The sequence below is a fragment of the Crocodylus porosus genome, unplaced genomic scaffold, assembly GCF_001723895.1.
Source record: "Crocodylus porosus isolate Cpor-Errol unplaced genomic scaffold, CroPor_comp1, whole genome shotgun sequence".
Lineage (NCBI taxonomy): Eukaryota > Metazoa > Chordata > Crocodylia > Crocodylidae > Crocodylus > Crocodylus porosus.
Window position 1 is genome coordinate 4,099,195 of NW_017728916.1, and position 11,781 is coordinate 4,110,975.

Here is an 11,781-nt window from a genome sequence, read left to right on the forward strand (position 1 = left end):
CCACTGGGAGCTTTACAGCTGATTTTAATGGTAGCAGGAGCAGGCCCTATACACAATGGAAATGAGCATTGTACAAAAAAGCAACATAAATGATACAAGACATCATGTGACTAGACCAGTATGCAAAAAAATGGGAACTGTAAACTAACCCTTCTTGCCCCGTTGGTGTGTGGGAAAATACCCTTACAGTTCTTGTAGTGCAACTCACAGCTGGGTCTGCAGACAAGGGTTGCACGAAAATTCTGTCCTCAGTGACCTGTAAGACAAGGAACTGCGGTCAGAACGAAATATCTTCTTTGCCTGTCCCACCCCTGTGGTATGGTTCTTGTGGGCCAACTGATCATCATTGGGAAAATGTGCAGGCATGGTCCCAGATGGAGTCAGTGAGAATGATGAGGAGTTGATGGGGCTGAATTCTGATGGGAATCATGAATGTTTCATAAGAACTCGGGTCTTGGTATAAAGCATCCTGATTTCAAGCGCACATTTTGTGAGAAATACTGTATGCTGTCCCTAGCATGTACTTAATGACACAAGTGCAAGGGAGGGAATTAACCAAAAAGTGTACCTTGGGCTGAACTGACGTAATCATTCTGCTCACTTTCTTAGATCTAAACAAAAGGTTTCTGTGGTAGAGGCAGACACTGCATTGTACTTCCTCTTCTAAATACACCAGTTACAGCGAGCAAGATTTCTGTTATACAAGGTAAGATTATTTTAAGATCTCTCAATGCATTAAAGCAAGAATTGACAAAGTTTTTTCCTCTGCAAATGTTGCTTTCCTTGCCCTTTTTTACCCTGGATATACCCTTGTTAAAAGTGAAAGTTATGGAGACAGGGCTTTTCTAGAAAACTCTGCACACTTGGTAAAAAAGCAGCAGTACGAGTAGATCTGCTTGCCCGCCAAAATGCTTGCAGGAGCTAAAGGAGCTAGCTGTAATAAGCTATTGGTTTCCAAATGGATAGCATTTATGCTCTGGCAGTTAAAATTACGTTGGTTGCTATCAAGCATAGTTACAAGATGTTCTATTATCCTCGTTCGCTAATTTCTGAGATAAAAGAATATGCATATTCTTTTAACTTTTCTATGAAGAGACAGAAATTAAAGCAAATTCTATTTCCTCTAGCAACCATTTTTAGTAAAATAGTAAGAATCTTTGTTTTAACTTTTATTCTTACATAATCTGTGCCACTTTATAAGTATTTTGTGAGATTAGAATAGTTTTATTCTAAAGATAAGCTGGTTTGGGCTCAATGTTACTCTCAAGAACTGAGTCAGTTTGCACTGCTATTAGAACAGCAATGATTAATTTGCCTTAACTATATCTGGATTCTCTGACAGATGCACTTAAATCATAGTTTTATAAAGACTTACTTACTTAAGAGATCCTTAACATAACACACTTCAATTGGTGGAGAGGCAATTAGAATGAATTGAGCTGATTAGTTTGATCCTTTGTATAGTGGCTAAACAAATTACTTGTGCAAAGTAAATAGTACTCTACTACCTATAAGTACTATAATAGAAAAAAGTACTATCGTACTAAAATACTAATTGGTACTAAAGGTACTACAGACAAACTCACCAGTGCAATGGGGCTCCAAACTTTATTAAATAAAGCAAAAAGGAATAACCCTAATGGTGAATCATTTGGCACGTTAAAGTCAGTCTTGCCAGAAGTTTGCAGGGGAGAAATCACTGGCATGAGGTGCAGTATGCTATAAGTACATGAGGTATTTTCTTTTTAAAAAGAGATACCTGTATTGTCAAGATGTGCTGCAATGGACATAAATCCTATCTGAGCATTATGGGCCAAATTCATTCCTGATGCAACTCCACTTCAGTAGAATCCTGCCAATGATGAATATGGTCCCTTCAGAGCCAAAATGGTACTGTGATTATTGGAAAGGGTATGCACATTTGCACGTGTATTGAAGGGTGTGGTACAAAACATTTTCATCAGCTGCTCATACTGATGGACAACAGAACACAGGAGGGAAAATATGAATCAGATTAGCATTGTCAGATGCGTCCACATTACAGTTTGGACAAGTAGCAACCAACAACTACCCAAAAGGGTGGCTTTTCCACTTTTGACTGTGAAGGTTTTAACTTGAGTTGTGATTGCAGCTGTCTGCAAGACGCATGAATCAAGATGGATGCTAGAGAAAAGAGTTTGTAACATAATGTAGTTATTTATGTCAAGACATCATTTGATGGGCACAGTAGAAGGGTATGGAGCAAGAAATTATATTCCTACACTTCTTGGTTTCAGAAAGATGAATATTTGTTTCCTTATAATGGTATAGTGGTAATACTTGCCAAATAAGTAATAGTGTGAACAATGAGAGGCTACTCTTCCTTACTATCCCAGCCTTGCAAATGCAAACTGTGCTTACAGTGTAAATTGATTAGTTTACATGAGACACTTCAAATATACATTATTTATTTTATTGAAACTGCATGTTCCAAAGAAAGTGTTTCAGTGGGAACGTGTGTTAGAAGCAGCTTTCAGTGTCCACCTGTGGCTCCCAAACTAGGGTAGTAAGTGTTCAATGTAGATTCAAAAAAAAGGAGGAAGATTTCAACCAGTCACTTGTGTTCTACAACATAACAAAGGACACCCCTGCATGCTAATACCTTTGCAATTAGAGGGCTCATTTCCTGCAAAGCATTGTGCTGGATCTCTCTCTCTCTTTCTCTCTCTCTTTCTGTGTGCGTGACATGCATACACACGTAGGAGTGAAAGTTTAGAAGGCGGTGTAATCATACTTGGTGTGCATTATGATTTTAATAAACATATTGACAAGCATCCTGAATGGTGTGTAGGAGTGTTATAGATGCACATGATTATTCTATAATAATTTTGCATTCTTAGTCAGTTCATCCTTCTTTCACCATATGCTGCCTGATCCAGAATCCATTAATATTAGTGTAGAGCCTCCTATTGACCCCCTAGACTGTGGGCTAGGTCCAAGCTAACTGCCAGTCTAACACAGCCCATATGCCAATTCAAGTTTTTAGATTTCATTTTTGCTCAGCTACAATTCTGTAGGAAGTGTTTGAAACCATGTGGCAGTAATTGCAAAGACTCTGAACAGCTACTTGTCCTCGTTTAATTTCAGTTAATCCTTAATATGTGAATTTCCCATGAGAACTTGAAGGACATTTCTCTGTGAAATAATTTTGCTATGAATTATGCAACAACAGAACAGGAAGTTTTAAACTGAGATAGTATCAGAAAATATTCAACCAAATAAAACCAATAAAACATAATATCAGAATACTCCAAGCACATTTATGTATCTGGGTATTTGCCTAGTTCTCATCACTGTTTTCTCTAATGAGGTTAGAAACTTATGCCTGAGAGAGAAGGCAAAAGAAACAAAATCTTATTTGACACTGACACCTTGTGGCCAATAAAAAAGCCTAAAGAAACCAAACAGGTAGAACTGGAAGAAAACTCTTACTGTTCTGTAACTAATAATAGTGCCAGGCCTAACTTATTGTAATGCCCCTGCTTTTTCTGCTGTGAGAATATGGATTTTATACAACCAACAAACTGCACAGATAAACTCTACACTGCCTAGATTTTAATTCACATCCAAAACGCTTAGTAAAAGGCATAAGTGATTCTGTAGTGGCAGAAAATACAGGTGAAACAGGACCAAGAATATTTTCATAGAATCATAGAAGTCGGGTCGAAGGGACCTTGTAGATCTTCAAGTCCGACCCGCTGCCTGGGCGGGAGAAAAACTGGGCTCAGATGACTCCAGCCAGGTAGGCATCACGCCTCTTCTTAAAGGCCCCCAGGGTAGGAGCCAGCACCACTTCCCTTGGAAGTTGGTTCTAGCTCCTAGCTGCCCCGACTGCGAAGTTGTTCTTACAGATGTCTAATCTAAACCGACTCTCCAACAACTTGTAGCCATTATTCCGTGTTATGCCAGGGGGCGCTAAGGAAACAAGGCCTCTCCCAAACCCTTCTGGTCCCCCTCTAGTGAGTTTATAAACGGTCACCAGGTCCCCCCTCAGCCTTCACTTGTGAAGGCTGAACAGATTCAGGTCCCGCAGTCTCTCATTGTAGGGTCTGCCCTGTTGTCCCCAGATCATGCGGGTGGCCCCCCTCTGGACCCTCTCAATGTTGTTCACATCCCTCCTGAAGTTATCTTAGACACTTGTTCAATACAAAAACTTTATTAATGACCTGCACGTAAAACATTCTCATTGCCAAAGGACACAAGAGAGGGTCCACTGAAAATAACCGCACATGATACCAAGCTAAAAGGAGTTGCAAGAGACCAGAATTCAAAATAATAAATCAGAGAAAGGGTCTACATAAACAGGTTGCTTTATCCTGCTGGTTTATATATGGAAATCAGTTGTACTATTAGTTCCTCAGGGTAGTTTTATTTTCCACAAAATGAACTTCCATCTCCAGCAAGACAAACAGAAACTAATATCCACTGTTTCCAGATGTTGGAAGAGCCTCTTTTGCTTTGGCTTCTTCCCAGCACAGCAGCCTGGCTTCTCACAGCTCGCTGGCTTGCTCCCCTTGATCTTCTGGAAGCTTTTAAAAGAGTCCCCAGTGGGACAGACCTTCATTAGCAGACTGCCCTATGGCTAAGCGTCCTTAACTGGACTGACTGCCCCTTTCGCAGGGGGAGAGACCACAGTGTTACAGCCTGAAATTGTCAAAACACAGCTCAAAGGCAAATATTGAATCGAGGTAGAATAACACACACAAATACAGTATTTGGAGAATAAATGATTAGAAAGGATGTGGAGGTTAGAATGAATCATAAAACACCAGCCACCACATGATGCTTATGCAAAAGAGGAATCTATTTCAGCGTCTTGCCAATGAGGAGATAATTCCACCCTATTCAGTTCTGGTGAGGCTTTAGCTGAATTTTATGTCCAGTTTTGGGCATAGCCCTTTAAGAAAGGCAAATAAATTAGGGAGTTCAGAAGTAGCAGCAAAAATGTTGAGCACACAAATGTTTAAAAAAATGTTTAAAAAAACCACATGACCAAAGAGAAAAGACTAAAGGAATTGAATTTTCTTAGCGTAGAAAAAAGTAAGGCTCAGAAGGAACAACAAGAACAATTTTCCAACCCATAAAAGATTGCTACAAATCCTGGTGATCAGTTATTTCCCATTGGCAGAGAGGGGCACATAGATGGGGGTAGGACATGAAGAAATCAACATATATTTGCAACTAATATATAATTTGGATATTACAAAATAGCACTATGAGGATAACTAAGGAGTGACATAACTTATTAAGAGAAGCTGTGGAATCTCTTTCACTGCAAATTTTAAAGAACAAGGTAGACAATGTTCATTGAAGATGGTTTAAGACAAAGGTGTTAGACTGGAGCCAGGGCACACAGCTAATCCAGTACAGGCACCTCATGCAGTCCTTATCCTGCATGCACCATGCACTGGCCCCCATCTGGGTCTTGTGCACAGAGCTGGCATGGGGTGTGCACTGCATGAGTTGCCCAGACTGGACTGGCTCTGCGTGCTGGTTCTGGTTCTTAGGGCCAGTTTGTGTGCTATATCTTTTGATGTCCCTGATTTAAGTACACTAGATTTTGCCTCAGTACAGAAGGGGGGGATCTCTTGAGGTCTCTTCCTTCCATTGCTATAATTTTATGATAAAACTGTACAAGATAGGCCAGCAGAGCAGTGGAAACACTACAAATGTTAAGTAGCAGAGTCTGGAGCTATGGACACATGCCACTTGAAAAGGCACCTTCCCGTGCTGAAAATAGAAAGCACTATGTGGGTGTGCACATGTGCACAGCTCCCTGCAGAGAGTACAAGAAATTCATCTCAAAGGCATACTCTGGGTCTCCTGCCAGGGGGGTTGCTCCTTTGTTCTCCCAACCCTGAGGTCGGCAGCCGCTCTGCTGCCACCACTGTTGCTGGAGGCAGTAGCAGCAGCAGCAGTATTGCAGAAGCTCCACAAAGAGCCATTTTCTCTCATGTTGTTGGTAGTGGCCGCTCTTTCTGTTACAAAGGTGCCTGTAGAACTCAGCAGCATAACTAGAAGGGGGCAACTGGGGCGGCTTCTCTGGGCACCAGCTTGAGGTGGGGAGCAGTCAGGACAAAAAAATTCTACCACTGCAGCTGGACAACCGCACCAGTGGCTCAGTGGCAGCCAGAAGTTGCCATTACCCCCAAGTATCACAGCTACCCCAGGCAGCCGACTGCATTGTGATGGCTCTTGTAGTGTTAGTCACATGGCATGCGCCCATATGGGTTGTCAGTGCTGCATGGCATTGATTTGCAGTTGCTACTTGTTAAGATAAGGAGAAAAAGAAAAACAAAGTGAAAAATACGTTTTAATTAAGCAACAGGAGGAATAGAGATGGATGACTAACATGCAGTGCCATGACTGAATGCATCACTCCCTTCTCTGGTAGATGTCACTGCAAGGAACCATGACAGAGGAGAGGGAAGAAAACAGTGTCCTTCCAGACAATCTTCTTCTGATGTTCAGGACCATATGGAGCCTCATGGATTTCAGGGGAAAGGGCCTGTAGAGAGTCAGAGCTTTCTTTGTGGCAGTCTTGAAAGTCTCCTATGCCTGGATAGAATGGATCCATCAAAAGCATCCATGTTACTGGGGATGTTCTGGAATGAAGCCAGGGAGAAAACATAGGAAAGCAGCTGGCCAGTAGGCCTGTGCGAGTAGGCAGCTATTTGAGCTGGCTTTGGATGCCAGGGATCCAATCCAGAGCTCTGGATCAGTTTTCCACTTTGATCCGGCCAAAGTGGCTCCTAAGGTTTGGAGCCGTCTCAGAGATCTGGCCGTGGGGTTTAATGAGGAATCAATGAAATATGTATAACTTTATTGTTTTTTGTCTGATTTGGATGAAACTTGCAGAGATGGTAGCCTCTGCTGAGAGCATGAAGCTTGCAAGTTTCAAGAAGATCGGTACAGGGGGGAACTGCACCCCAAATTCTTGAAAGCAAAACTCATGTCACATGTATGTGTTACACCACAGAGGGGTGAAAACTGCAGGGGTAGTAGCCCCTGCTGAGGTCATGAAGCCTGCCAAGTTTCAAGAAGATCAGTGCAGGGGTTTGGAGGGAACTGCACATCAAGCTGCAGACAGGCAAAACTCGTGACATGGGTGACACTGTGTGTTAAGGCGCAGCAGGGTGAAAGCTGCAGAGATGGTGACCCCTGCTGAGGCCACAAAGCCTGCCAGCTGTCAAGAAGATAGGTGCAGGGCTTCCGGGTTCTGGGGCCCTGCACCCCTAGCTGCTGACAGGCAAAACTTGTGACATGGGTGCTTATGCAACTGACTGTCTCTGTCTTGGGGCAGTTGATTGTCTGTATTGATTATTTGCTCTCCTTAGTCTGTGGTTTTGTAGGTGTTAATTGATGCTAAGTAACTGGCTACATTAGCTAGCAACTGTGTATTGAGCTGGCCCCTGAGTGAATCATGATTGATTGGTAATTGGTAACACAGTAGCTTAGCAGCCAGGCCTGCAGTAGTCCCCACCCGCCCCTACCCCAAGACAGACACAGTTGCACCAGCACCCCTATCATGAGTTTTGCCTGTCAGCAGCCAGAGATGCAGGGCCCCAGAACCCCTGCACCTATCTCCTTGACAGCTGGCAGGCTTCATGGCCACAGCAGCGGCTAGCAGGTCTGCAGCTTTCACCCTGCTGTGCCTTAACACACACAGTGTCACCCAGGTCAAGAGTGTTGCTTGTCTGCAGCTTGAGGTGCAGTTTCCCCCAAACCCCTGCACCGCTCTTCTTGAAACTTGGCAGGCTTTGTGGCCTCACCAGGGGCGACCACCCCTGCAGCTTTTACCCCCCTGTGATTTAACACATAGACGTGACATGAGTTTTGCTTTCAAGAATTTGGGGTGCAGTTCCCCCCAGAACCCCTGCACCAATCTTCTTGAAGCATGGCAGGATTTGTGCTCTGAGCAGAGGCTACAGCCCCTGCAAATTTCATCTAAATCAGACAAAAAACACCAACGTTATAGATATTTCATTGATTCCCCATTATACCCTATTGCCAGATCTCCGAAGTGGCTCTGAAGTTTTTCCAAAGTGCTTTGGAAGCTCTGAACTGCTTCAGAAAGCCTAACAAAGCCAGTGCTTCAATCTGGACATGCTGCTTCAGACGCCAAAGCGTCTGAAGCTTCTCCAGATCCGAAGCACGATCCAAAGCATCACACAGCCCTGCTGGCTAGGTGGATCTCTTATGACATTTCTTTTCCACTGGGTGACAGCTAAAAGGAAACATTAAACCAATTTTCATCTTTCCATTAACTTGGATAAGCTAGTGAATCAGAATAGTGGTGAGATGTTAGATAACAGGAATTTTTCTTTGCATGGGTAGCCGGCTATCAGCTCCGTTCCCACAGCTTATGGTAGTCTTGTGACTGCTTCAGTAACATGCAGCTGTCACACTCACTGAAGGATGGTGATTGAGGTGCTACCTTGGGACATGGGAAATACATTCATCTTCTGTGACCCTTGGCAAGTTGCTTTTCTCCCTGTGCCTCAATTCCTCACCTGTAAAATGGTGATTATTGCACCCAGCATCACAGGGGGTTGCAAGTATAAATAAGTTAATAGCTAGAGGGTGGCCAGACACTATAGTAATGGGGATCAGATTGACAGAAGCTTATGCTTCCTTACTTCAGAAACTTCCAAAAATATTTCTTTCTCTAATCCATTTGAAGTCAAAGACTGGGAGCACAGATATGACATGGCCATGAATGTTGTCATAAGATTATTTACTCTTGAGATTTCTGACAAGGTAGTTTTAGAATTGCACTACCACATTAAAGAGCAAGGAGATTTAGCAGTGGACATTCACAGTCTGTACTAGCTACTAAATGCACTACTATGAAAATTACAAACATTAACACTGAAAAAAAAAATTACACTGTCTTTATAGCATTTTTTTTATTCTTTACAGAAATTCTCCATCCATCCCATCCTGTCCCAAATGATCGTACAGTCGCATTCAAAATGGCAAGCAACGTATCTTCAGAAGGCTGTGCTGAACCCAATATAACATTTAAACATCACTTGTATGCAGTCACTTACACCATAGTATTCATACCAGGTCTTCTGGCAAACAGTGCTGCCTTATGGGTTTTATGTCGCTTCATCAGCAAGAAAAATAAAGCGGTCATTTTTATGATTAATTTGGCTGTAGCTGATCTTGCTCATGTTCTCTCATTACCGCTGCGCATTTATTATTATATAAACAATGTGTGGCCTTTTGGACATGGACTCTGCCTGCTATGTTTCTACCTGAAGTATCTCAACATGTATGCAAGCATTTGTTTCCTTACCTGCATAAGCATCCAAAGATACTTTTTTCTCTACAATCCATTCAAAGCCAAAGACTGGAAGCGCAGGTATGACGCAGTCATTAGTGTTGCCATATGGATGTTTGTTGGGGCTGCCTGTTCACCATTTCCAATTATGAGATACCAAGGCATAGCTAACAATGCAAGTGCCTGCTTTGCGGATCTTGCTGTTAAAAAGATCAAAAGTATGGTAGTACCAGTGGTGATGACAATAGTAGCCGAACTACTTGGGTTTGTGGGTCCTTTAATTGTCATTGTGTACTGCACCTGGAAAACAAAAGAATCACTTCAAACATATCAAATGCCTTTACAGAATAGTGAGAAACGAAAGGCTTTACGGATGATTTCAACATGTGCCATTGTGTTCTTCATATGTTTCACCCCATATCACATAAATTTTTTCTTTTACATGATGGTGAAAGAGGACATTATTACAGACTGCTCCATCCGCCAAAGTACACTTTACACACAACCCTTCTGCTTAAGCCTTGCAAGCCTGGACTGTTGTTTGGATCCAATCCTGTACTTCTTCACAACTTCAGAGTTTCAGGATCAGATATCAAGGCATAGCAGCATAGTCATCAGGAGTCGTCTTATGAGCAAGGAAAGTGGCTCATCAGTAAAGGAATAAAAATACAGCTTTTTAAAAACCCTGTTCCATATAAAATCTTGGATTGTTCTCTAACTCCTCAGTCATATAAGCAGCATAGAAACTCCTGCAGCTTTAACTGAAGGTGTTTTTCAACAGTGAAAAATCTTTTGGTTTATATAAAGCAAACTTGTAAATTAAACTCATGGTAAAAATGTTGTGTGTGCTGGAAGCTGGAAAACCCATAGCTGGACTGCACTGGTCTGATCCCACACATGACCCACTTGAACTGCACATAACAGAAGGGTGCAGTGTTTCAGGGTAAAGGCCTGAATGAGTTAACAGCTCTTTTCCTATTTTGCTAGCTACTTCTTTCCTATGTTGTCTCTGGTGATCAAGCCAAAGACACTCAACTATATATTTAAATACTGAGATGCAGTTTGCCTTCCTCTCCATGAGCCATCTTTCAAAATACAAGTACAGAACAGGAAAGAGAAAATGGTAAATAAACAGCCCTGAACACAAGGACACAAAAATGGAGCTTCCTCAAGGGCTGATCTTAATTCAGTATGGCATCCACAGTTCTACAAGTACAGGATAGCCTTATATGTACTGTCATGCATCCACTGGACCAGCTCAAATCCTGCTGAAGTCTGAACATTAATTTGACTGAATTGATATACAGATTTATCCTCTTCATGAGCGTGTTGTTTTTCAAATTTAGTTTACCAGCAGCAGTAGCTGTCACATCTACAGTATCTAAGCTTCATTTATAAGTGTAAAAACACAAGCAATTGATGGACACTTGCAAACTGTAATTTAAGTACTTGAATTTATTTTGTTACTCTGTGGTCCACCCAAAATTATCTTTACATTTAGCAGTGAGAGACATAAGTGATGGGCAAGCACCAGTATGCATTTAAAGAATAACCATGGTTATCTCCAATGGCAAGTGATTTTATTTTAAGGACAATAAGCTAATACAGCTTACTTCTTTTTTTAATTTTTTAAAAATGGTTTAATAGATATGTAGCTATTTTAAAGGAATATTGGTGTTCTATGAGCACAAGGAACATATTTTTTATTTAAAGGCTAACTTCTACTGCAGTGGTTCTCAACATTTTTAGTCTCAAGATATCTCATTAGACTCAAGTGACTCCTCAGAAAATATCACCTCTTAGCAATCTCTGGGTTGATCTTGTGAACTACATGTAGATGGTTACACTTACACCCAACGGTGATAATATTGCCTGGCACCGTTAAAAGGATCTCAAGGCACCACGGGGTGCCATGACACCTTAGTTGAGAATCGCTGTTCTATAGCTTTATCATCAGGAAAACTGAGGATAAACAAACAATCCAATGCCCACTGAAATCAATTGAAAGACTACTGACTTAATTAGGCACTCCATTGTGTCAAAGACTGACATACATGCTTAACTTTGTGTGCCAATGGGACTATTTGCAGTGCATACATGTAAGCACACATGCAATCAGTCTTTGTAGGATTAGAGCTTATGTATATATTCAAACACATGGAATGCTATTTTTATTAGTCTTTTATCAAGTGTTTCTCCTAGGCTAACTATCAGGCAATTTAATAGCATAAAGATTCAGCTTATAGAGGCAGTTATTGCTCTTAGGATGCTTATAACCCTCAATCACCGTTCATCCTACTGGGAATGGTCTACTTCTATTTCCCTTTCAAGCTACCATTTTGCCTTAGATGTATCCACGTCTAAGGCTCTGATTTGACTACTGTATAGTTTGTTCTACATTTTTGTTTATAAGAATCATGCTTTAAAAATAAAAATGATTTGTGCATATGTAA

At 41.5% G+C, this 11,781-nt stretch overlaps 1 protein-coding gene across 1 annotated transcript; it reads left to right on the forward strand.

Moving 5' to 3' along the window:
• Positions 1 to 606: 606 nt before the first annotated feature.
• LOC109310908 (putative P2Y purinoceptor 10) lies at positions 607 to 11,781 on the forward strand. Its single transcript, XM_019536268.1, has 2 exons — positions 607 to 706; positions 8,962 to 11,781. Exon 2 carries the CDS (start codon positions 9,015 to 9,017, stop codon positions 9,990 to 9,992), a length of 978 nt encoding a protein of 325 aa, XP_019391813.1. The 5' UTR covers positions 607 to 706; positions 8,962 to 9,014; the 3' UTR covers positions 9,993 to 11,781.